Here is a 27,291-nt window from a genome sequence, read left to right on the forward strand (position 1 = left end):
ATCAGCTAAAAGCAATCAAATCGATATCAAACCAATAAAATATCCTCCAGCCATCCAGCAAGCTCCATAATATTCCCTCATAAATGCTACTCGACAGGAAACTACCATTTAAATGCATTATAAGATACCCGACAACGACATCTTAATTTTTATTGACTCTGCAATTTTCTAGGAATTTAAAGAGCGATTAAAATCAATAGCTACGCATAAAAAATCTCGATTCCAGTTCAACCTTGAATTAGCAAATAGAGCGATTAATTGGTGGAGAAAAAAAGCAGGTCACTTGAGATATTGTTAAGCAGTTATAAAAAAAGAAGAAAGGTAATTAGCCTTTAAAGAGGCCATGACTCAAGGGTGCTGCGTGTCACAACCAGCAAGGATATGTCTGATGTAAAGTCTGACCGTGACAAACAGTAGCCACAGTAGAGGTCATTATCCCATATGAGTGGACGCATCTTGTGCGATCGATAATATCGAGCGAGCATGAACAGGGGTTTAACAGGCTTGGCGAGGTTGATTTTGTGATTGTTCCTATGGAAACACTACGATCGAAACTACTAGCTTAAAAGCTTCCGCGGCTTCTGAGACATCAAGGGATATAGATCGACGGCGTCGTCCGACGTGACCACGCGGTTCAACATCAACTACTCATTTTCTTGCGCGTGGTTTGTTCTCAAATATTTACACGAGCTTTAGCTCTTTTTTATCTAACCTGATGTCTGTTGCTTCAGTGGTGTCATCATGTAGGTATTTTTATACAAAGCCGCAGGACAGTGAAATTTATTTATTAATTAGTTAATTAATTAATTAAATGCCTTTTTGAAAAATAAAATACATTAAAATGTAGTGATTAATTTAATTATTAACTTAATGAGAGTGTTTTTTTAAAATTCATTTCACTCTCCTGATGCTTAGTTTAAGACATTTTTTCTCGAGCTCCTCAGTATATTACATTTGCCGGTTGGATAAATAAAATAAAAAATATTGGTAGAGATAAAAATGACGAGTAGGATGTCTCTAGTGGAACAAAAGAGACTACAGTGGGCAAAGGAAAGAGGTAGGTGACCATTGTTTTTTTAATTCTTCTTTGTTGTTTAAAGAATCTCTTGCATGGTTTTTTTCATTTAGAAGATTGTTTTTCGACCATGTGTAGCTTTAGTTTGGTTTAGTAATTTATATTGTAATCAAAATTTCATTTAGATTCTTGTTGTTAACTAATGGACTATAGATGTAGTATTCCTAACATTTTCTTAATATATCTTCATGATGCTCTGAGATAAATTACTCGAAGAAAAGAATTAATAAAATATTTAAATTGACTTTTTTCTGCAGAAGAAATGGCTAGACTGAGTGAACATTGGAATGCTTCCAAACCACCGAATCCAATTTATCCAGCAATTCGGTAATTTTTTTAACTAGAACTATTATAGTGGTTTTTGTTTATTAATAAATTGTAGAAAGTAATAAACATTGGTATACAGCCAATTTCCAGACAATTAAAAAATTTATAACAATGGCTATAACTTTTTTTACTATCTGGAAATTGGTTGTTTTCAGCAATTTTTTTAAAAATTGTAGAGTGATAAAATTGATCAAAATTGATGTTATAATTAGTGAGTTACTACTGAGTTTGACAAATACAAATAATAAATCAATCTCAGTATGTAGATTATATTTACAATCACACACGAAAAATTACATAATGACTAATAGAAAAAGTGTCAATCACCTTTACTCCATAAATTATTCAACAAAAAAGGTTGCTTTTAGAATAGAAAGAATAAATTAAAATTAAATAGCCAAATAATAGATAATTCAAAATCAACAACTGGATAATTAACGAATAATTAATAAGTATAAACTAATCATTAAATTATTCATTCATGCATGATTATGGTAATTATTATATTATCTTGAAATAAGCTTTGGTTTGTTTTAACAATTGAACTATCATAATACAGACTCTCTTATCTATAAAATTTTAAACAATGCAGAGAATTAATATTCTATTTAGTATAAAAAGAACGATAAGTTAATTAATTAGCAGTAAATTTATCTTTAAATATCACATAATGGGTAATTTATTCACCAAAACTAAATGTGCTTCAAAATGTGAGTACTTGCTAAACATCATCAGTAAATATTAATTCGAGTCCTGTTAAATAATTAAATCAACTAAACCCACTTTTAGTATCAATTAATACAACAAACAAATAAATGACTCTAAATTATGTTGAAGTAACAGAATATCATCAAGAGAACATCAAAATAGCAATCGAAAACCTCTTCGTGCAAGTGGACATTACGGAAGCACAGCAAGCTTGAAGAGTCTTGAAACCTCATCAACGAGTCTTCAAAGTCTAGATTTCTCCAACACTAGTGGTAGTATGATCAATATTCATGACCGAACGGAAGTGCCAGGATCCATAAGAAGAAGAAGTCCCAGCTTACCACCGATATACACGAAAGAACATCGACACCACCAGGCTTATTCGTCTCAGGTGAAACTAAAAGTCAATATACTATACACATATAAGTATGTAACTGAGTAGCTCGTTTACCTCTTATATCCCTGTAAAGAAAGTCGACGACACAGTTTGAACTAAGATCGATTTACCTTAACATGCAGTAGTTCAATGACCCGTTATATTCACTGATGGCAAGTTCTTATACCTCAGGAGTTAGATATGGCATCATTACCAAGAAGTAAAGTCTTGCATCACGCACACTATTCGTACCATTTCGTTCCACCACGAAAATTCCTCTGACCTCAATGGAATTTCAAATGACATTTAATCATATTTTTTGCATGACTAACTGCATTTCTTCATACAGTAATTATTCTTTTTTCAACAGATAAGCAACATTAGTTCAAAAGTATCCAACTTTCTTATTAATTAATGTATCATTTGTGAAAATTCGTGACATATTTTATTGCTTTTACAGCTCATTGATTGATAGATAATTAATTTATGAGTATTATCTTCAAGTATTGGATACTCTATTAATTATAGATAACTATCATCTCTATCAAGTGATCCCTAAAAATTATTATTTATTACTTTTGGGTATCAGTGTTATTGAGGCTATTAATGCTGATTGATTTTTTCCATGTCACGCAATAGAAACGATTTATTTGTAAATTCTATTCCACGGTTGTATATCTTCGATAAGACATGGTGTAATAATATTTATTGGACGGGTTTAAAAGCTTTTATATATTCTTAGGACATTTATGCAGAGAGAGACTTTTTTATGAGTTTTTTAGGAGCTAAAAATACTGGCAGCTTTAGGTTTTAATTCAGTAAAAAATTTAGATAGAGGGAAGAATAAAAAATGGAATTTTTGCTAAAACCACGGGGTTAATATCATGAAATAAATATCAATCGAGAGAGTATTTTTTTTTTATTAATAAATAAAAACTTTTGCTCGGATATTATATCAATGTATAAATAGAATAACAATTTTTTTTGGTCTAGCGTATAAGTGTCGATTGATTACTATGCTGTCACGCAACACAAATTATGTTTATTCTTTCCCCTTTGCAGGAATTACCCAACCTGGAAGTAGAAGGATCACGATACATAAACCAACCCCGACTACAAAAACATCAAAATAGGGAGTTGGACAGAACTATACTGACTAACAGCTACGAAGAACGCGAAGGAGAAACTTCTGGATACGGAAGTGATTCTATAGAACCAGTAATTCAAACTGCCGATGTGAAAAGTGAGTCTGAATGTTTGATAAGAAAGTTGTGAAAAAGTTTAAGTAGAAATACTTAGGATCAATTAATTAATTGAAGGGTTACTACCACTGGAAAAAGCTCATGGAGACAGTGAAATGGCTCAAAGAACTTGGCGAAATCCTTATTGTGAATCTCCAGATGCCTCTTCACTGCCTTCCTCAAGAAAATTCTCTGGTACTCGCTTGGGGGAATTGAATAGACCACGATGGGGTAGTATTTGGGGTCAGGAAAATGCTACGAGTGATCTACCTCCACCACCTTCGTGGTTGGAACGAGGGTTATCACGTTTAGATCATTCTAGTCAGGTATTTTTTCAATTAGTCATGCTACATAATAAAAGTTAATCTTACTTTTACCGTATTCAAATTTTGTTTAGTTGAGAGAAATTTTGGACACTTAATTTGGTTTTCTGCATTACGTCTTTCTTAATACTAAAACTCAGTTTTTTAAATTCTATTTTAAAATAGAAGTTTCATTTGAGGAATTTTTATTTACAATTACATTCGAAAAAAATTACAAAATATCATAAGCTGTAAGTAAAAGAAAAAATTAAAAGATGATGTGAAAAATGATATTGATAACCATGTTATATGAAAAATTTAATCTAGAATAATATCCTTCAGAACAGGAAATTCTTATATTTTTTTCATTAATCATTCTCCAAATATTTAAATGAAATTAAAACAACACTTTTAGAATAACTAATGTGAATAGGGTAATGTATGAAAATCATTTAAAAAAAATAATTTCCTTCTTAGTAATAAACTTTAATATTCAACAATAATGTTTCTTACTAAAAAAAATATTTATTTTTTTATTCAAAGTTTTAGTTATTAATTTAATAAATTTTAAATAAGAAAAAAAAACGTTTGATAAATACTGAGATTGATAAAAACTGTTAAACTGTTGACTAAAATCAATATCAATTTAGAACAAATTTCCATAAATGCTACAAATAATTGATATTACTGGTTGTTTGAAAGCAGGTTCTTGTAATCAATCATGACAGCGCAAGTAGTCCTGACAGTTCAACAACTGGGTCAACTGGATCAGATTCAAAGACTTACTTACGTGGTCAGAACATACCAGTAGACGCTGAAATTCTCCAAGAACGTGAAGCTAGACGTCAGAAAGCCTTGGAACTCCAGAGCGCAATAAAACAGCAGCTGGAGGAGAAGGATAGGCAACGAAAGGAGGAAAGAGAAAGAAAACTACGTGAAGAACTGGAAGAAGAAGAAAGGATCAAACGTGAGAGGGATAAGGAAAAAGAGAGGTGACTAATGATAGTAATTAAAATAAATTCGAGCATTCTTTAACTTTATGGGTGTTCTTGAAGGTTTGAGGAAGAGCAGAGAAAGTTGAAGGAAAAAGAAAATGCAAAGTTAAAGAAAGAAGAAGCAATGAAAGAGATCCTTGAGAATGCAGAACGACTTGCGAAAGAAAAAAAAAGGCAAAAACGTCAACGTGATGTTGTTAATAATACAACTGAGAGTAAAGACTATGAAAAAAGTGACTGGAAGGATTCTTCTCCAACGACTAAAAGCTCACAAAGTGAAATGAAACCAGAAGAAAAACATAATGGTGCCGAAGTAAAGACTGAAAATGAAATATCATCTAAAAAATTGGTTGAAAGTGATGAAAAAGCTGCTAACTGTGATGATAAAAGTAATGAAGAATCCAAAAATGATGATACTAAGGAAAGCTTGATGAGATTAAATAGAGAAGTTGCTATAGTATTAACTGGTAGACTTGAGGATTCAAATTGCTTACAAGGAACAAATGTTCAGCTGTTGAATTTAATCGTTAATCCCAATTTACATCAGGAGAATAATTCGAGCGGTGTTAATATCAATTTTAATGCATTAATAAAGAGTCTAACGACATCAGGGGTGTTGAGGAATACATCTGGAACATCTATCTCACCTAGACTAGTGGAAAATCGATTATTAACACCTAGTAAATACAGGATTCCATCTGGAAGGGATTTCGGTACGCAAACAGACGTTGAAAATGAGATTCATGAATTAGGGAATAAGGAGAATTGCAAGGAACGTAAGGACGTCAGTAATAATCGGAGAGACATTGAAAAGTAATTGAAATTCTATTTCCATATCACTTTAGAGACATGCTTCTTTGACAATTGATTATTCAAATTTTTTTATTTTTAACAATGACTAATGAAAAAGTTTTATACATTTAATTATCATGACTAGTCTAAAATTTACTGATAAAACTTGTTGAGAATAAGTTGTTACATGAATGTATAAGTTTTTGAAGTATTCAATAGCTAAATTAGCAAGTTATTAATTATTAAAATTCTTGAAATATTTAAAATAATCGTTTTTCTATAATTAGATCAATGAATATGGCAATAGAAGAAAAAAACCTTTCTCGATCAAAATCCCAACCACGAACAAGTCTAGAATCACGACCACGATGGAATGCCAATAGGTAAAGATTGAAATTAATTTTCCAATTTATGCATCATGGTAATGGAATTTTTTATTTTAATCGAAAAATATATGGGTTTAAAACTTGTTGAATATGTAATTGTTAATTTGGTAAAGTACTTTTTAATTTTAAAACGAATAAAAGAAAGTTTTGCTAGATTACAGTAAGTTGAATTTATAATAAATTGTTCCATGCAATATACTCGACATTTTTCGGTTAAAGTAATTAATTGGATGAGAAACCAAGAGTTTCAAAGTGATTAAAGCTTTATCCAGGCCCGGAACACGGTACAGGACACAGAGCGAGAAGGATCCGCATTATCAGAGACGAATGAGGCTGAGGAGACGTCGAGTTGAATCAAGCGATGAGAGATCAAGGTTTTTTTCTATTTATATTTTTATTTTTTCTACAAAAAAAATTTTTGTTGAATATTAACTGATAAAGTATTACAGTAGAATAAAATCTAGTAATAAACATGGAAATAATATTGATTAATAAAATAGGTCACCATCGCCTGATAGAAGAAAAATGACCAACATCAAATCTAAAATTCCAAATCCTATTCATCGAAAGTCCAAGCTCGATAATTACGATGCAGACATGTCAATGGATAGTCTGAATTCAGTTGTTCCATTAAGAGTGAATGAACATGGCCAGATAATAGTACAAACAGATAAAACCACTAATAACTCACGACTAATTGGAAATTGTAGGAGTGAAGATGATGTAAAGGGGATCGAGTTTAATGAAAAAAATAAAATGTGGTGTGGGCAAGAAATACTTTCGCAACTTAACTCGTTAAAAAATGTGAGTATCAAAAGCTAATCAATCAATTTTTATTACTAATTAACCAACTAATCTATCAAAATATTACTTCAATTAAATATGTCCAGGGACTTCTATCCAAGCAGCAAGAGTGGGATTCTGAAAGATGCCTAGTATCACCCAGCAACGATTTTTATTAATTAATTTTCAATAAATGTTGAATTAGCAACATTAATAAAACAAATTTTTTACTGTATTTTTTATAAAACCGTGTAAAACAAAAAAAAAAATAGTAAAGATAAAAAAAGAGGAGCTCGAGAGTATTTTTAGAACATATGAGAAGATGCGATGAAGAATGAAATGCATTTTTTGCATTGCAGAATTAATTATTCAAAACAATGGCTTTCCAGTTGGATGATTTATTAAGAGATGACAAGAGAGATGCTAATCTCATTCCAGATTTGAGTAAAGCAACGTGTAATTCACAGGAGGAGTTCAGGAGACTTCGTGAACGATGCCCAGAGTATAAAATAAAACCAGAGAGAGTAAATATATAATCATGATTTAAATTGAAATAACAGAGAATAATTAATTGTCATGATTTTAATTATTGTCAATGAAATTGTCTATTAAAGTAAGTGTTTGATGATTAAATAATGTAGGTAAAGAGAGAAGATATTAAAGTTCGAGATAAAGATTTCTCTTGGAAGACAACAAGAAAAGAATTGAAAGCCATGGAGCGTGAATGGGGCTATGGCGATCCAATTCCACCAGATATGAAGAGTCTCAATCTTCAAGAACTTCAACAGGTTGCAATTGATTGGAGAATGTTGACTCCTTTAAGGCCAAAATTACGAGCAGATGAAGAAATGTTTTCACGCATGGTGAACACATTATATACAATACTACTTAATTATTTCATTAATTATTCCATGCCAATTTTCCAATTCAATTAAATCCGACTTAATCGAATTTCAATTCCTAGTAATTACTGAAACGTCCTTCTCATTAGCTTCCAGTGAAATAAAATCAATTAAGAATAGTATGCTACCAATAATTAGTCAGTTAGATAAGAGTAATCTATCGGATAAATTTTTTGTCCTACGAATATATTGGTATTCATTCATTAAAAAGACAATTGCTGAATTTATGAAAAATTTTTTACACACCATTCTCTTAATTGAAGAGTTAAAAACGACCACAGTTTTACATAGAATTTTTTTCCAGGTGGAAATGGGAAAAATGGAGATAAAAACTTTAGCAAAAGAACGACGAGTTTCAGTAAGTCCTATAAGACGTAGTAAAACTCGAGCTGGTATAATAGAAAGTAGCGTAAAAATATGTGGAGATTGTGGTGAAGAATTTTGTTTTGGCGAAGCATGTGGTGATATTTTATATGATTCATTTATAAGAGTAACTGTAATACCAACTCAACAGAAGATTAAAGTATCTGAAGACACTGCGGCGATAATTGCCAACATGAATGGTAGCAAAGGTAAAAAAAAGAAAAAAGGGGACAAAAGTACAAGAGGGAAAGTTGTTGTGCCAGTAAAAAAAAGTACGAGATTGGTAGCAAAAGGGAAAAGGAGAAAGACAAAAAGTAGTGAGATGAAGGAATCCAGTGGTAAGAATGGAGATAAAAATGATGCTATAAGTAAAGCAAAAAAATTTAAAAGAAAGTGTAGTAAGTACTCGAAGAAAGGAAGGTTAACACCAAAATAAATTATCTAGTAATTCTAGTAGAAATGAAAACTGTACAGAAGAAATAAGACTGTAAATAAAATTAGATTTATAGTGAAATAAAAAATCAAAAATAAAATAAAAGCTTTCATGATTAATTAAATTAGAAAAGCCAAGCTTTCTGATATTCCAATTTAAAATTAAACTAAATTAATGCAGATGGATGTTAAGATTGTTAATATTGTGAATAAATGTAGGATATAAAATAAATCATTTTCTAAACTGTATACTCTGATTTTTTCATCTTTATTTTTTATTCTGTCATCTTAAAGGAAAAGAAATGAATCTTATCTCGTAATAACTAAATTCATGATACCAAAGATATAACATAAAAGAGAATATTGTCGTGTGTTTTGTATTTTTTCAATTATTACAATATAATATATATGTGATTTATATTTATTATGAATTTTATATTTAAATTTATATATCTATATATTATATTATATAATTATTTTCTGTTTAATCTTATAGGGATCATAATCATTGATTATTTATGTACAAATTGCCTAGTGTTGGACTAAACGCATGACAATGAGCAGACACGTAACAAACGTCTGCAATTTAATTAAATGCTGAAAAAATATAATAGTCTTTATTAATTTATTTATCTCACTCTCTTATACTTGTCAATGTGTTTTTCATTGCGCTCTTTTTTCTTATCAATATCTCATTATTTATTAATCACCCTTATGATCATTTAAAATCATTTAAAAACTCTTCCACCATAACTTAAATTATTGAAACAATGAAACACATTCTTCATTGTTATTATTAATAATCATAAAAATAACATTCAATGTATTCAGCAATTATTCAATTAATATCAATCCTATACTTAATCCAACAATGTATTATCAATATTGTTAATCAATTAACACGCACCGTACACAAATATAAGATTCGTTTATAACCATAGTGAATTATTTATTAATATAATAATTGTTGGTAATCTTATTCTGTAGAATAAGTATAATAATGTTCATAGAATTAGAATAACGATGTTCTTATTTTTTTAAGAATGTTTTCATATTGATGACAACTACACCATCAATTCAATATCTATATTATTATTAATTATTTATAATATTTATATTTTTAGCTGTGTTTATGATCAAAGAAAATATATTTTCACTAAATACTCTAAGTTTATTTTGCAATTTGGCCATGCAATATTAATTTATTTGGTACTTTTTTTACTTTTCATTTTATATATTTATTATATATATATACTATTGATTTGTTAACATCATTTTAATCAATATGGCTGCTTTTCATTTATTCATATTTAATTGTTTTTATGTATATTGTGCTCTATTAAAAAAAAAAGATTCCATTACGTTAGTAGATACTTTTCTGTATCTTTTTTAAATCTTTTAGAAAAAGCGTCATAATATAGGCCATTATCATTTATTCATTTATATAAATGTTTTTTTTGATTTAAAAAAAATAATCCATAAAAGGAGAAATAAACAAATTATATTTAAGTAAAATTTTTAAATAATATTGGTTTTCTCTTAATGTAATAGGTGTTGAATCCTTTTTTCACTTTTTTTTTTATTAACTTTTAGTTAACTTTTTCTTCTTATAAATCCATTATGAATATGATTATTATCATGATTATTTGTCAGCAATGTTATGATAGAAGTATATTTTCAGCAATATTATTTACTATCATTAATTAAACAATCAATGAAAAATATTCATTAATTCCATATTACATCTTAAGTTATTTACAAATGTCTTATTCAAAATATGTTTTCCTAACAATGTACAATATTAATTATAGGTTTCAATAATTCTAAATACAGTGTTATTGAAACCAAGTCAAATGATTTTATATATTTATTTATTTTTTAATTTTATCGTTGATAAGAATACCTCTTACAAAAATAGTCCTAAATTCAAATAAAATTTCACATCAAAAAATTACACTCGTCATCAGTTCTACTGTCTCTCGTTCTATCATTTAATCATTTGATCATATTTAGCAAGTAATCATCGCCTTTGACACTTAAGTACCCATAAATCATGTCCTCTAATAAAATAAAAATATATTTATACTATTTTTCATTATTTTCGATCCTTCTATTTATTTTTTACAAGCATTTTTCATAAAAAATTTATCATTAGAATTTATTAATTCTTGAAATAAATAAATTCATCAATTAATAAATCAGTTCATTAAATACATCAGACTCAAAAAAAAAAAAAAAATAGAAAATATATTTTAAATTAAATTAATTCATTGAAATTTCAACAAGAAAATATCCAACAAGAAATATTTCATTCACTATTGATCATCATCTCTATTCTTATTTCAAAATAGAAATCAACAAAGAAAAATCGTAAAAGTATTTTAATCGTTTCTACTGAATTTTTCTAGCAAATCATCTTCAGCGAATCACTATGAAAAAAATGATCAAGAAAGAAATAAAGTATTTCAGATACATTCCTTTTAATATTGTGAAGAATATTTATAGTCTTAAATGAATGATATTTATGTAGTTATATAGGATTATTAATTGAGAAGTGAATGATAGAGCAAAAAAATAAGTGTCATTCAAAGTTCAGGTATCGAGTACACTTATCACATTGTTGCATTATCTTCACATTTACTATTTAATGTCTTTTGTTGGCTGTTCTTTGTTGCTATCACAAAATAGTAATCTACTCATCAATGAAGGACTGAGAGAATATTCTGTATGCTCAAGATACTTCAAATAATCGGTCTTATTTGATTTTAAATAGACGCAAGAGTGTATATTCTTGAATATTTTTATACGTCTATCTATATTTATAATTTTTATTGATCTTTTCTGTTTTTTCCTTATTAAAGAAATCATTGTGTTCATTAAATATAATTTATAACAACTGTAATAAAAGTAATAATTACAATTTTGCAACAGCATATGCAAAAATTAAATTTTTTAGCTGCCACCAAGTATATTTAATGTTGTATATTATCGTATTATGAATGGAAATTATTTATTCGAATAAGTTCCATTCATTACTGTCCTATTAAATGAAGTAACAATTAGTATGACTATTTATTAAACTTATTGAGTTTAATTCATGATTTTCTTTTAAATCAATTAGTTAATAAATCGAGAAGATAATTATATCTTTTTTCAAATTTCGTACATACTAAATTTCATGAAAAAATAATTTAATAATTAGCAATGAATAGAGTAATTAAATTGTTTAAATCAATTTGAAAATAATTCAAATTATAACTCCATCATCTCTTATTCAAGAATACCTCCGTAGTGATCACAAATTAATTTTGAGCTTTATATTGTATCGTATTAGACCTAATAAATCTAATTAAAAAGTTTTTTAAAGTCATTAATACCAAACGATAAATTATAAAATCGAAACAAGAATGAAAACTATTCAAAAAATCTTGAATTATCGGGAATGGGAATCAATCGATAATATACGAATTTAAATAACAATCACTTAATATTAAACGGTTGATTTTTGTAACAAGTAGTCACTTATTACAATCAAATTATCATTTTGATTGTTGTAGAAAAATAGTCAAAATTGAGTGCATAAAAAAAACAGAATTGATGGAATAGTAACTGCAAAGAAAGACTCACATTTTTGATGATAACTCAATCAATAACTGAAGCTCTCCGTTGACTGAGCACCTGATATCAATGAATATCAGGTTTTTTCGTTTTTTTATCTTCGATATTCTCTCCTTTTCGTAATTTAATAATTTTTATGAAAAAATTATTACTTTGGAGTCGAATATCTTCAATTATCTTTACGGGCTTTCTTCTTACTCTTCTTTTGAGGTTTGGCTTCTGTCCATACATCTATATAATAGTAATAATAATTAATTTATATGACATTTTATTATAAAAAAACTAATTGTTATTACTTTTCCCAAAAGTATTACCTCCTAATTCATCAAAAACAGGAGCACCTTTATCAGCGGAAACTTCTTCATTTACTTTATTAACTTGAACTGGCTCAGTCTTTTGAACTTCTTCGTTTTCTTCAAGCTTTTTCTCAACTATTTTTTCTGATAATTCCTTCTCAACTCGAGCTCCATTGGATACTTGAGTATTTTCAGTTTCATTAGATTTTTTAGTTTTTTTAGATTTGGTACTTTTCTTATCTTCTTTGTCGGGCTTTTCTATTTTTTCAGCCTACAATAATTTAAAGTTATATACAGGTGATGAAAAAGAATTAAACAAAAATTAATGAAGTAAATTATGTTAATACCTTTTTGATTTCTTCTTTTGGTTCAACTTTAATAGGTTCAGCCACAATATTATCACTAATAGGTTCTAAAATGACTTCTTTCTGATTTTTTTCTTTCAATTCTTTATTTTCAGTTTCCTTGGCAACTTTGTCTTTAATCTCAACCTTTTCTTGATTGATTTCTTTGGCAACAGCTCCATTCACCAACTCATTCTTCTTAGATTTCTTATTCTTTTTCGGAGACTCTTCTTCTTTCTTCTTTTTCTTATCTTTACGTGAGTAAGCTTGTTCCCAGTCACCTAAAGAAAAAGGAAATGACATCTTTTTTAAAATAAACAAAAAGTAAATTCGATTAAATCCAGTACGTTTTTTCTTTTAAAGAGATAAAAATAAAGAGAGATAAACAAAAATTGATAGTGAAAAAAAACCTTCATCAAAGTCGACTGGTTTCTCAAGAATTAAATTCTTCATATTCTTCTTATTCTTAACTTGCTCGACTTTATTTTCCTTTCCAGATTTAGAAGATATCTGATTTTTTTCTTTTTTGTTATCAACTTGGGTATTATTTTCGTGTTTCCTTTCTTTCAATTTTCCATCATCATGTTCACCTTTGGAAACCGATTTTTTTGCTGATTCAGTCTTTGCAGGAGATCCCTTTTTTATTGGGCTTGCTTTTTCATTAGCAATTTGATTACTTGCAGCACGCTGAAACAATTGAGATAATAAATTATTTCATCAATTAATTAAATTCATGATACACCACAGCATTAAATTTTTTATGTATGTAACACCATTGGAATTCTTCGAACTATCAATGAATAAGCAACAATAACACCATTACTGTTAAATATAGAAGTATTTTTATCAGGTCTACGCCTTTATGTAATATAAATGAATTAATTGCCTTTCATCAATAGTAAGATAAATTAATGAGATCATTTTTAATAAAAATAGATTGAAAAAATTAAAAAATTCAATAAATTGTAGTGAACAATTTTATTCTACAATAGAATTAATCAAAAAATTAATATTTAACACTATTGACCAACTTTTAGTTAATAAACATATCTATTAATGAACTAAATATGTAAATAGAATACGGGTATGAGCTATCAGAAACGCCGTCATGTTACGTCACAACTCATATTAACGTGAAACGTGTAGTATGTACCGTGTCCCCTGCTACAAACAATCTACTGAGTACCTTGTTACACTATGAAGGACCCAGCTGTTTGACTTGAATGTGTACATGAGAGACTTTTCATGGATGAATTAACAGGGATCCATATGGTACAACTCCAAAAGATTAAAATTAACAATATTCTTTAACATATGTCACAAAAAATGATGCCGCACAGGTGACTGTTATCAAGTGAATCCAATAAAAGTTATTAAATAATTTTTTTATCATCTTTTTCATTTACCTTTTCCTTTATTTTACTTCGTTTTTTGTTTGCTTGTTTCCGGTCCACGTCCGAAACGGCAGAAAGCTGAGCGAATGGTGGCTGTTCAGCATTTTTAAAGCCAAACGCAAAAACGAGGACAGCACAGACTAGAACGATACCTACAGGTATCGCGTACTGGAATTGTTGAACCAGTAAGTTGACATCCATTTTTGTTAACTTATACTTTGGACTATTATTATGTGTTCCAGATGAATATTATATCTGTAACACGCGGTAGCACCACAAGAATAACCACTGAGACGATGACGGACGGCAAAAACGACGAGTGCGAATGCAAACACTGCTTCAACATGAGCACAACACGGTGACACGGTGGCTGACACTACGAAAACATAGCCCTCTTCAGACAAATTATGGTACTAGAACTGCCAAGCAGGCGCTGACTGTTGCTTTCCCCTCTTCGGAGCTTTCTTGATGATTGCTGACGTGATATCTACTTGAAATTGAAAAATTACATGAAATAAATGCATCAACTCATCAAGAGTTGTAATGATCTCGTTAAAAATAATGAAAAATTCTGTAAGATTAATTAGAACTATTATATCACAAGATGATATTTTAAATTAGATAATCACCTAATAACAAATTTTTATTATACATCATCGAGCCTTTCATTTAAATTATCGAATTGAGTAGCTGTAAAGAAATATCGACTTTTCTGAATCTTTTAGTGGATATAATGACAAAAAATCTAAAAGCTTTTCCATAAAATACGACACAGAAAAGTAGATAATATCTATATGATTAACAAAAGAATCGACTGACGCCTTGAGTGATGATAACAATTGCAGTCTGGCGTTAAATGTTCATTATTTTGTAATTGAACATTTATGAATTGTTTATACTTACTACCAGAATAAAGGAGTTTGGACTGGTATATGATTTTTACATTTTTATTGTTACTCAACTAGAACTATTTATAAATAGATAGTTATCTAAAAACTTTAATTGTCTTATTGACAAATAAGTTTGAAAAATTTCGAAATCGTGATTTCTACTAATTATGCTGTTTTTCTGAATAACAAGTGGTTGGACAAAAGCTCGTCGTCGTTTATATTTCAGGAGCCATTTTGTGACGTCAGACAACAAATATTGACAGCAGCGTCTCTATTGCCATTATAATTAAATTGCGCGAAAATTCAAAAAAAAAACAGCAAATTTTTAATGTTTTAATTTCGTGAATTTGTTTTCAATAATGATATTATGAAGAATAAAATAGGTCGACAACCAAAATTAATTATGATAACATATAAGAAGTATTTAACAATCATTTTCTTTGATAAAAGTAATTTATTCATTTTCCATTAAAAACTTAGATTCTGGAATGCGACTCATCTACATATGTGTGGATACAATATGTAAAACTACTTACAATCTCTAACTTAATTATATTTCGTGAATCTCTGTCATCAACGTACTTTATATATATATTTTTCATAATATTAAATATCTGGCATTATTAGCAATGTTCTAAAAAAAAATAAGCAAAGTATTGCGTTAATACGCCATTATAATTTTTATTTTCTCACGTTAAGTTTTTTTAAAATTTAATTTTCATCTACTATTGCATAATTGTGTTACAAACATCATCTATATTAGTCAAATTAATATTTACAAAATATACATACTAATTCAATTCCAATTAATATTCTTTTTTGCATCATTGTTTTTGTTGTCTTAATTTATTTAAGATTTAATTTTCTAAATTTAATTATTATACTTTTATTTTTCTTAAATTATTGTTATATCTTACGAACTCTCTAAATTATAAATTACAAGTGCAAATATTTTCTCATATTTTTATATATAATATCTACATATAGATTTTGCTTCCCGTTGAAAATTTTTTTAAATAATAATTTAAATCAAATAAAATAAATAGTATAATAAAATTGTTGTGTATACTATTTAACGTAACTGTCACATTGTTGATTTTTTACATTCATCGTTCAATGCACAATAAATATTTTTTTTATCATAATTATATTTATCGACTCAATGGAAAGTTATGTTTTGATTACATAAATATTCATTGAATTATCTGTTATTGTATATGAATAATATGTATATTTGTGCTTTTATAAATTTTCTAATTAAATTAAGTTCTTAGAGATAGTCAATTTTATAAATTTATAGCTGTAATAAACCTCTATTTATGATTACTCTTGAATTATTAAATGATAGTATTATTGAAACTGCAAAACAATTGAATGGCAAAGAATTAATTCACACAAAGAGAAAAAACTATTAAAAAAAAAACAAACATTTATGTAATAAAAAATATTTTATTGATAAACTAAGATCAATTATCTTTCATTTCATGCAAATTTCGTCTTTCAAAGATATACATAAGTAGTTAATTAATACATATTAATTACTAACTTAATTATTAATTATATAATTCTCTGTTAAGCAAAATTATATTTAAATAAATAAATATTTAGTACTTGAAATTATTTGTATTTTATCTTTCTTATATTTAGTAATATCATAAAAATCAATGCAAATAAGTTTAATATTAAATTTTTTTTAAAAATAATTTTTTCTCTTAATGCATTATGCTGCATTTCACTGTAATCTTTCGTGTTATAAATAATTAAGAATTTAAATAAGAAAATAATTTACGTAATAATGTTATTATCTTGAATCTTGAATAAATCGATATAGTTTATGCAAAAGTACCCAACAAAAACTAATACTACTTAAGTTCGGGTATTACTTTCAAGTGTAACGATATTTTGGAGAATATGAATAAATGAATAGACTATCAATAACAATAAATAAAGCATGTAATTAAGTCTAATTAATCAGAAGATCATAATAACTTATACTCGCATCATTATTAATGTAAGAACATTTTCAATCATGCTTATACTATCATTTCCTTTTATTAATGAGCAGTACTTGTTTGTTATGTACTCGTGATATATTCGACCATTACTTTAAATAACATTATATTTTAACTCTGTTTTTTTATTATGAATAATAGTGATGTAATAATTATAATAATAATAATAATTGTGATAATAATACAACAATAACGTAATAATAATAAATAATTACTATCATGAAGCATTTAAAGTTGTATATTTATTGTATACTTTCTTGGTAGATGAACACACCTAATAAATTATTTATAACTCAATCATCGTATAATTAATTCATTTTTCCAACAAATTAATAATTTAGTTTTTTAATTTTGGTGTTTTATGCACAATTGATTGAAAGTTTATAAATCAAGAAAAGTGTCATTGATATGAAAATAAATGGGATTTTCAATGTCATAAGAATAGCTTATATGCAACATTAAAAATGAAATTAATGATTTTGCGCTAGGAATAACTAATTGACAAATTGTAGATAAAAATTGCAATGATCATTTCGTTGAATCAATTTAAAAATACACAAAAGTCCAATATCAGTAAATAAATTAATGCGTCAAGCGATAGATAAGTAAAAGCAAAAATAAATTTATGGATTTTTCACGAAAAAATATTGGCAATATTTTTTACGATCAATAACAACATTATTCATATAATTTCTCCAAGTTATTATCGTATTTGTTTGTTATTAATTAAATAAATAAATTTAAGTGAATATAATATAATATAATATACACTATGATATTTAAAAAATCACACTTGTGTTGTAACGATATTAATTAATATTTACATTTCTTATAAATGTTCGTAATTAAAAATAATATTTGTCGATTGTATGGATATTTTATGTATTCATAAAATATCCATATTTTAAAAAATATCAGCAATAACACACGTTATTTAATGTCACACTTCTCATTTTATGGTTTAATTTTTTTTTTGTTTTCATTTAGTTTTTTTTTTATCAAACCTTTTCAAATGCTTCTTATTTTATGTCATCTTTTTTATAGACTCTGTTTAGTGAAAAATGATTGTACTATACACGTTTGATAATTCAAAACTGTCATTTAGATTCTGCTGCTTGATTCATCACTAGTATTATTACTGTTATCAGTATTATTATTACTATTATTACTGTTGTTACCGTTATCATTATTATTATTGTTGCTATTAATAAGAGCATTAGAAGGTGTTTCAGGTGCATGAGTTTGACTAACATTCTGTCGAATAATAGAATCATTGCCAGTACACAGTCTCTTTGATTCTTTGTGCAAATGACTGGAACTACTGCTAGATTTTCTTTTATGATTAGAATTAGAACTTGAGCTGGAGCGAGGTTTAGATTCATCTTTAGACTGAGATGAACTTTTTCGATGATAGTCTCTATCATGACGATGAGAATCTCGCTTGCTCTCTTTCCTATCAGTTTTACCTTCATCTCTAGTTGATGAAGATGAAGACGAGAATGAAGAAGACTTATTCACGGAAGAAGAGGAAGATACTGCTGATACAGATTCAGTGCGTGAGCTTTGTGATTTGCTGCTGGAATCATGTCTGTCTTCATGAGAATGTCTCTTGTGTTCTTTGTCTTTGTCTCTATCCTTCCGATCTCGATCTCGCCTATCTTTGTGTCGTGAATCTCTCGAATCCTTATCGCTTCGATGTTTGCTGGAGCTTCTGGAACTCTTGGATGATCGATGTTCTGATTTAGAAGATTTTTCTTCAGGTTTATGAGCCCAGGATGCGGAAAAACTTATGTTTGATGGATCATTAGTAACAGATTCTAATTCCGGAATATCTGGGACGATTTTTTCAGCTTCTGAAGACCTTTCTGACGATGCTGATTGGTCTAAATTATCTGAAACATCCTTCAGTTTTTCTTTAGCTTCTTCTTCAGCCATTTCTACTAAAGCTTTTACTGCATTCTCAGTCGCACACTCCATTTCTGATGTAAAAGCTACCATTGTTTCTGTCTCTAATAATCTTGATAACTTTTCAAAATTAGAGCTCTGTTTTTCGTAAGATCTTAAAGCTATCTCAAAACATTCTTTCTTGATTTTCTCTATAACTTCCTTTGAAGCTTCAGCAACTCCATGTCGGAAGGATTGACAAACTTCTTCAACATCAGTTTTAGATTTATAAACAGCAATTTCTAAAGCTTTATCTACAACTTCTGTGGCATAAACTTTGCCCGTGGATTGTCTCTCTAATTTAGTTTCATTGTCAAGAGAGATTGTCACCTCCTGATTGAGTTCTGGAGTAGAACATCGACTTGGAAGAGTAGTTTGTGATGGAACTGATGATTCTGTCAAGGAAAACTCCGACAATTGACTTGGTAGTGTCGGCTTTGAGCCAATAACAGTCGATTCGTCTCTTTTAGATACAAAAGAAGAATTACTCGAGTTACTATGAGACCTTTGACGACTACTACTATTACTACTACTGCTACTGCTGTTGCCACTACCTTCTTGCTTCTTCTTTTTATCAGTAGAGCGACTTCTAACTGAACTTGAATGATGGTGATCGTGTTTCTTACTACTCCGTCTTTCTTCATCATTAGACTTTCTTTTAATCGATATTTTATCTCGTTTTCTTTTATCTATAGATTTAGAGTCTCTCCTTCGATCTTTCCTTTTATCAACATCTTGCCTACTACGATCTCGACTCTTATGTTCGTCTTTCCTTTTTCTTCCATGCTGATCAGACTTTTTTAAGTTTCCTTGATACTCTGCAGCTCTTTCCTTGGCCTTTTTATCAGCCATATGCTGTCTATCAGCATTTTCCTTCTGCTCATCAATAAGAACCCCGGAAAGACTGTTTTTCTCTTTAAAATGACCGCTGTTCTCAGATATCGATCTTCCGTGCCTAATATTGGAATTGACTGGAGAATCGGGGTAATATTGCTTCAGTCTTACGTGCCAGGCGATACTAGAGACAGCAGAAACTGTTCGAAATTGATGAATGATATTTCTTGGTAAAAAATAAATATCATTATCATAAAGATTAATTCGTGCATAACGGATTCCTTGTCTTCTAAGCTGATTCAGCTTGGCATCTTCAATCCATTGGACACATTGAGATATCGGTGGCTCGTGTAAATCTAGTTGAAGTTTTTCTACGAGCTCTGGAAAATCTCCAGCATAAAAAGCTACTACATCCTTTGTGATTCTATTATACTCGGACGGTTGACCACCATGAATGGCCTTTAGCACACCAACTGCTGCGGTTGTCATTCTGTCCAGACCATGTCCTACATGATCAGCATGTGCTCTCGTGCGATCTTCAAACATATATTCTCTAGCTTCACTCAATCGTGGAAGATATTGAAGATTTCTTAATTCATTTATTCCAGTCCTTCTTCTCTTACAAGGACTCTTATTAATATCTGCAGTAGGAACTAACTGTTCTCCAGGTCTGATCCAAAGAATCGGACCATCGTTAGACTCTTGAGGAGTTTCCATTTTCACCACAGACATTGGACCCCATGGCATTGTCATTCTAAGAAAAGGATTTTCTTCTAACCGTTGTAAAAGGTCGGGGAAATATCCTCCCACTTCTTCGTGAACTGTTCCTACAAGGCTAATTTGATGTAATGGTCCATATCTTACAGTTCCATTACTGTAAGCTTTATAAACTTGATCTTTATATTGGAGCATTGTTGTAGTTTCTATATCACTATTTCTTCCTAATACTCCATTTTTGACAGTCAGTGTTGGATAATTATAGGCCATATGATCCAGTAAATCAGGAAGATACGCTGCTGAATTATGGACAATACCCATAACATTGTAAGCATTGCCGTTTTCATCTTCACCAAAAACAACTTTGAAAAATTCATGAGTTAATTCTTCAATCTGCTCTTTTGACAAAGTGTCTATTTCATCCTGGTACATATGAACTACTGTAGCACCACCATTTGGATAGGTTTCTATATGAATAAACTTCTTATACTTCAACCCTTCAAGCTGATCATTTTTTATGATCGATTGGTTGAGTGTTTTAAAGCTTTTTGCCTCTAAGTGAAGTCGTAAATTAGCATTAGCCGAGTTTGAATGAGAATTTTCTTTCCTGTTCAGCGGTAGAGTGGTTCTATCACGTCTGCATTGAACTCCAATACTAGCTCGTTTTATTTTACTTCGTTTATAACATCTAGAACACCTGTGTCGTTCGCTATAATCTCTCCGCTTTTCACTCGACGTTGTACATGATTTTTCATTATTGCTCGTTAATAGACTCGATGCTGATGACGATGATAGTGATGTTGATGTTTTTGTTGATTCATTTAAAGTGATATTACACGTTGTAGAATCAATTTTAGGTTCACTAAATGATGACGAAATATTTTTACATGATTCATCTATGATTTCTGAAGACTCTGGAGGTTCTAGCTTGATTTTATCTTCTTCAGTCTTGATGACTGTTTGATTTTCACTTTTGATGCTTATTTTATCATTACACTCATCTTGATCAGTCTCCATTTTAATAGGAACTGAATGAGATACTTTAGAATTAAATGATTCACTAAATACTGTAGTGCTTTGTGAGGTTTTTGACTCAGCGTCATTGTACTTTGCAGTGTCCATGGCAATAGCAATATCTGAAGTTCGTGTTACATCACTTGATATAAAAGTTGTATCGGGGCTATGGGGGTTTGTAGAAACTCTTGGTGGATAGTCTGGACTTCGTGGACTTGTAATAATATTGCCACTACATTGAGGACTTTCTCCTAGTTGAGGAATCTTACTAGATACATTACCACATTCCTTTAATTTTACTGGTGGAGGTTTACTTTGTAGATTATTACTACTTTCCGGCATTGATTCACTCTCATGTGATGTGTCAGCCTGTCGATAGAAAATAAATGAATAAAATTCAGTTTTCATAGTACATTATTATGATTATCATTTTCTTATTTATAGCGAAAGTAAATTAATAAAATAACTTCTGTAAACTCGTTACATTATTATCATTAAATGATTGTTTATAATGCTTACATGAAATGTGTTGTGCACACTCTCTCTACACAAAGGTTTCACAGAGTCTCTAATGGCACCATTTGAATCTGTTTAGAAATAAAAAAAAATTGTTAAAATTTAGTTTATTCAGTAAAATTTTATAATTAATCTAATAACTGAATAACATTAAATACATTCCAAGATGACATAGTGAAATGTTGAAACTTTCTCGTGAAAAAAAGGTAAAAATTATAAAATGAAGAATGTAATCAATTTTCAGCTAAATGTTTGAGGACACTTAACTCTATACTATATTGCGTTATTCTAATGTCTATCATATTGAAAATTGATATTTATTCAGAAAAAATATATTAAAAAATTAATTATTTATTAATTTTAGATATATGTACAAGAAATTAATAAAAAAAATTACAATAAGATAAATTTGTTATGACTGAAAAATTTTTCAAAATTAATTTGTCAAAAATGTCAAAGAAAAAAATTAATATTCAACTGAGCAACAGCAGGTATTATCAGCATTTGTTATTTTAAAAAAATACATAGTTTTAATAACATAATTAGCCAACTGATTGTATAACTAAATTCCTCTATAATAAGGCAACATAAAAACATGAAAACCATATGAAAAATACTGAACAAAAAGTGAACAGTCACCTGAATCAGAATCTCTAGAAAGGGACGTAGATATGTTCGCGTCCTTAATGCGATGACCGGACATGTTGCGTGATTCTGAAAACACTGAAGTTAAACTAGTGTTGACAGTGGCCGGGTTTACCCCGGCAACATTTCCAACATTCCTATGAAATAATTGTCTGCCTTTTGTCTCTTGGTATTTATTATGTTCTTTAAAAAGTCTAGTTGTTGATGATGCAGATATAAAATCCGTGGGCGTCCCGCTGGGCGTCTTTGGCATAAAACTCTTGTCCCAATTGTTATTTATATGATTATCTAACTCGCATAAACTATTTGATTTTATACTACACGTCACTTTTGTTTGTTCAACACTCACTTTATCCACAATACATGAATTAACGACGCGTTTTGATTCACTATTGACATCACACTCTTCATTTGACACGGCACTTGCACTCTCTTCGGATGCCATCTTGATTTCGTGCACATAATATGCTCCAACTTGAGATATATTGTGTATGCTATCGTTAATTTGATTGGTCGTTCACCTGCCGCCACTTTCGAGAGAGTTCGCTCATTGGTTGAGTTAACATATAACAACAGTCAAGTATCCAGTAATCGTATCCGTAACATCTGAGTATATTTTTAACGCTCTGCGTCTCCTCATATTTATATTCAAATGTTTAATAATTCATTACTTATAAACAAGTGTCTACATGTACATTAGTCCAATTATTATAAGTCATTTGTAAATTTGTTACAATTAATTATATATTTATGTACATACATGAACTTATAAAATTATATTTTATCGATTTTGAGAATTATATAATGCTCAAACAGTAATTAAAAATACAGTAAATGATATTCACAAGGAAGTTTTCTTATTGAAAATTAACAATTATTATTTATGTATAAATTAAAAAAATTAACGTATAAAGGTTAATAAAAAATCGAAGTATTATCATGAAATAATGACCATTTAATTCATAATTATTATTAAAGTATATTATTTACAGTAAGCTAGAACAAAATAGTGAATATTTAGTACAATTGATTAATCGTATATTTATATATATATTATATAATGAGTAGCTATAATTATCAACTCTTAATTAATAATTGATAGTAATGAGAATCGATAGTTGATAATAAAAAGAGGCACTTAAAAGTGTTGGTAAATTTATAAACAAGGAATAAACAATATATGACAATTATTACGATTTAGTAACATGAATTCAATAGAGTTATTGTGAATTACTACAAAAATAATAATAATAATAATTAATAATAATAACAAAATCACCATCGTAGTTAAATTTGAAAGGTTTAGAGTATTATTCGTACTACAATTTCTTTCAACTAATATTTTATCACATCACATAAATAACTACTCTAAATGTAAATAATGATTAATCGATAATAATTCAAGTTGATTGATTTATCAAAGATTTTATTCCAAATTATAAAGCCTAATTTTGTTGTGGATACGAGAAGATAATATAAATGGTTTATTTACTAGAATCCAATGACAACTTAGTAGCAAATAATTGACTAAAAATTATCTTCATCATTTTTTATTATTACACTAAATTAATTATTTTATTCTGTCAATGAATTAAATTTCTAATTTTGAAGAGTATCATTGTAATTATCATTAGTTATTACATTTCATAATTATTTAATTTTTAACAATTTACTATTACTATTGGTATTATTTTCACCACAATTACTTTAGTTCTTTAAAATTTTATTTTTTACAGTTCAGTCTAAGTTTTTTACCGGAGATTCTCACAGCAATTTTGTGCTCATTAAACTTATTTGCTTTTCGTTATTTTTTCTATACAGATTTTTGTCGTTGCATTATTTAATTACATAGTTTCTTATCAGCGATAGTTATTACTCAATTGTTCCATTATTTATAGGGATAAAAAATTTATCATATGTTTCATTTATTGATAAATTCGATAAATCAGAATGAAAAATGATTTTGTAAAATTGTTTATACTTTCACAGCATAATGAGTATTTTTCAATGAATATTTTAGATTTAGTAATGACCTTACATTAATTTTTTTGAAATAAAATATAAATGAAAATTCTGAAATGTTCTTTTTTAAGAAATTACTCGTAGTTAATTTTAATAAAATTTTTTATACCATTGATATTGTGACATTAATTGCTAAATTACCATTATCAGCAAAGCGTCGTGCAATTGATGTGTCAAAAACAAGACAATCAGATGCAAGAATCGCACAAGAAACACCTTCGTGAATTGATCTCGGCATTGCTTCCCATGTTAGTCGTCGACGGTTGCCATTCAACTCCAATCTAAATAGAATATCAAACATAAACATCATGTAGAAAAACCTATTATGTTATTTTCTCATTTGCCATAACAATACCTGTATGAAAAGTTCTCCGCCTGTTTTCGTGATCCAATTAGTTGAGCAATAGCAAAAAATTGTTGATGGCCATCGTACTTTTCTTGTTTTTCCAAAACAAGCATAAAGTGGTGGCCAAAACATGATTGCATCATTACCCAATCAACAGCACCCGGTAGATTGATATCAGTTGCTAAAAAGACAATGTCTTCTCCTAAAATAATTAATAAAAATAATTAGTATGCTCTTTAGATAATTTTGTAAAATAGAAAGGAATAAATTTAATTCAAAACAGACAAGTGTGAGAAAACAATAAAACTTAAGACTAGAAAAAAAATAAACAATAATAATGACTCACCTTGAAGTGTTGTAATACTTTTATGACTCATAACGAGGTGAGGCATAACTTCCTCAAGAGATCCTTGCCATTTACATGATGCGCCAGGACAAGGGCAACTATAGGGACGGAATTCACAGGCATCTTCGTGATCTGGTTTTTCTATGTGGACCATTGATACTGTGCAACCACTCGTCGAATATTTGCAGGGAAACATCACATTACTAGCAACTTTTTCCATTGCTAGGTTGCGTATATTACCTGAAACATAAATTATTCTATTATTAATAGTGTTGAATTGCTTATCGAAGCAGTAGATCTTGAAAAAATTGCAGCTTTCACTAATTAATGGATCTCTATTTCAGTTGGTGAGTATTAAAAATAAATGCAAATAAGTGTAGGTGTAAAATAATAAATACTGCCAGATAAAACATACCTAATGGACCTCTGCAAGTAGGACAGCAACTCAATTTTGGTCTGCAGTTGCTGCAAACTAAATGCCCACTTTGGCATTGTAAAATGGGTGGTAATACATATTCAAAGCAGACAGGACATTCAAAAAGACTAGCCAAGTCTGTGGAACTACTGGAAGCCGATACAGCTGCTGCTGAGGTACTTGCTACACCTCTTCCACGTTTTCCACTGCTTATACTTAGCTGAGACATTTCTTTACAATATCATTAACTCCAGATTAAAATAACTCTATTGTTTACGCAGGAAAAATATTCTTTTCTAAATCTCTAACTACTTGTTTATTTATTTCAGGATTCAATAATTAATAGTATTCATTTAATCTGCAACAAATAAACGTATTATTAGCATTGTAAGCACATAGTTTCATTAAATTAATTCATCCAAAATAAACAAAAATTAATTTGTAAATAAAGGAAATCAGTCATACAGTTAAGGATCGACTAACTATAAAATTTAATGAACCTACTTTTGGGGATATTGGTGTCTATTGTTTGATTGCAAATATTTTCGTTAACCTGAAACAAGAAATATAGTATTAGTCATGGTATCATCACAAGTAATTGCTAACATTTCATACAAATAACTCTAAATAAACTAATGTTAAGTTAAAATTAATATATAAGAGAACTAAGAGTTAGAGAAAACGTTCTTTAACTAATAAATACGTTTTAACTTAAATAATTTTTAAATTGTTGCATAAAAAAATTAATAATTTATTAATATACAATGACATTAAGCACTATGACATTTAGATAAATAATAAAACGTACATAGAAGAATAGTTACGTTTTCAAGTAAAAATAGAAATTATTCAAATTATAAATAAACTTTAAAGTGAGCATTGTTTACGCTATAAAATTAATGTACATCATTGTTTTTATTTAAACAATAAATAATAGTGTCATGATTGAGTCAATTTTAAATAGCTCCGAAACTAAAAATTAAACTACCAAACTAAGAAAATATTAATTGAAAGCATACTTTTAACGATGTTAATGTTTGTAACTGAATAATAAAGTTTTCTTCGAGTTTATCTTCAAGTGTTTTGAGTAAAATGAACGATTTGTTTTATTTTCTTGGAAAACAATTGACTATGAAGATGATGAGCACAACAACTTTGAATAACTTAGAGATGACATAAATAACGATAACAACATTGACGACGATGAAGACGCCGATGAGGACGACACTTTCACGTGACACACCATAGATATAAAC

At 28.7% G+C, this 27,291-nt stretch overlaps 5 protein-coding genes across 6 annotated transcripts; 2 read left to right on the plus strand and 3 right to left on the minus strand.

The window, feature by feature from the left end:
• Window positions 1-999: 999 nt before the first annotated feature.
• LOC118065000 (myb-like protein X) lies at window positions 1,000-7,164 on the plus strand. The gene is made up of 12 exons (XM_035079988.1): window positions 1,000-1,057; window positions 1,333-1,402; window positions 2,240-2,501; window positions 3,549-3,729; window positions 3,806-4,053; window positions 4,735-5,021; window positions 5,085-5,217; window positions 5,269-5,837; window positions 6,104-6,199; window positions 6,475-6,576; window positions 6,703-7,006; window positions 7,093-7,164. The coding sequence occupies exons 1-12, from the start codon at window positions 1,000-1,002 to the stop codon at window positions 7,162-7,164; spliced, it is 2,382 nt and encodes a 793-aa protein (XP_034935879.1).
• A 5-nt stretch (window positions 7,165-7,169) lies between these two features.
• LOC118064992 (uncharacterized) lies at window positions 7,170-8,764 on the plus strand. The gene is made up of 3 exons (XM_035079977.1): window positions 7,170-7,509; window positions 7,627-7,848; window positions 8,192-8,764. Exons 1-3 carry the CDS (start codon window positions 7,363-7,365, stop codon window positions 8,684-8,686), a joined length of 864 nt encoding a protein of 287 aa, XP_034935868.1. The 5' UTR covers window positions 7,170-7,362; the 3' UTR covers window positions 8,687-8,764.
• Window positions 8,765-10,922: 2,158 nt separating this feature from the next.
• On the minus strand, window positions 10,923-15,379 carry LOC118065013 (uncharacterized protein DDB_G0286299-like). Its single transcript, XM_035080018.1, has 6 exons — window positions 15,238-15,379; window positions 14,347-14,824; window positions 13,351-13,627; window positions 12,944-13,221; window positions 12,615-12,867; window positions 10,923-12,531 (listed from the first exon to the last, which is right to left on the minus strand). The coding sequence occupies exons 2-6, from the start codon at window positions 14,533-14,535 to the stop codon at window positions 12,470-12,472; spliced, it is 1,059 nt and encodes a 352-aa protein (XP_034935909.1). The 5' UTR covers window positions 14,536-14,824; window positions 15,238-15,379; the 3' UTR covers window positions 10,923-12,469.
• A 2,816-nt stretch (window positions 15,380-18,195) lies between these two features.
• LOC118065012 (uncharacterized) lies at window positions 18,196-23,437 on the minus strand. The gene is made up of 3 exons (XM_035080017.1): window positions 22,901-23,437; window positions 22,265-22,332; window positions 18,196-22,114 (listed from the first exon to the last, which is right to left on the minus strand). The coding sequence occupies exons 1-3, from the start codon at window positions 23,349-23,351 to the stop codon at window positions 18,338-18,340; spliced, it is 4,296 nt and encodes a 1,431-aa protein (XP_034935908.1). The 5' UTR covers window positions 23,352-23,437; the 3' UTR covers window positions 18,196-18,337.
• Window positions 23,438-24,661: 1,224 nt separating this feature from the next.
• Window positions 24,662-27,191, minus strand: LOC118064993 (E3 ubiquitin-protein ligase SIAH1-like). Of its 2 annotated transcripts, XM_035079978.1 has the most exons (6): window positions 27,055-27,191; window positions 26,540-26,588; window positions 26,036-26,393; window positions 25,621-25,860; window positions 25,284-25,476; window positions 25,032-25,209 (listed from the first exon to the last, which is right to left on the minus strand). In XM_035079978.1, the coding sequence occupies exons 3-6, from the start codon at window positions 26,262-26,264 to the stop codon at window positions 25,032-25,034; spliced, it is 840 nt and encodes a 279-aa protein (XP_034935869.1). In that variant the 5' UTR covers window positions 26,265-26,393; window positions 26,540-26,588; window positions 27,055-27,191. The 2 variants fall into 2 exon arrangements, with proteins under 2 accessions (XP_034935871.1, XP_034935869.1); XM_035079980.1 differs by lacking the exons at window positions 26,540-26,588; window positions 27,055-27,191 and having other exon boundaries at window positions 24,662-25,209; window positions 26,036-26,264.
• Between the last annotated feature and the right edge of the window lie 100 nt (window positions 27,192-27,291).

This window comes from Chelonus insularis, unplaced genomic scaffold, assembly GCF_013357705.1.
Source record: "Chelonus insularis isolate UGA/USDA-ARS -01 unplaced genomic scaffold, ASM1335770v1 contig_261_pilon, whole genome shotgun sequence".
Taxonomy (NCBI): Eukaryota; Metazoa; Arthropoda; class Insecta; order Hymenoptera; family Braconidae; genus Chelonus; species Chelonus insularis.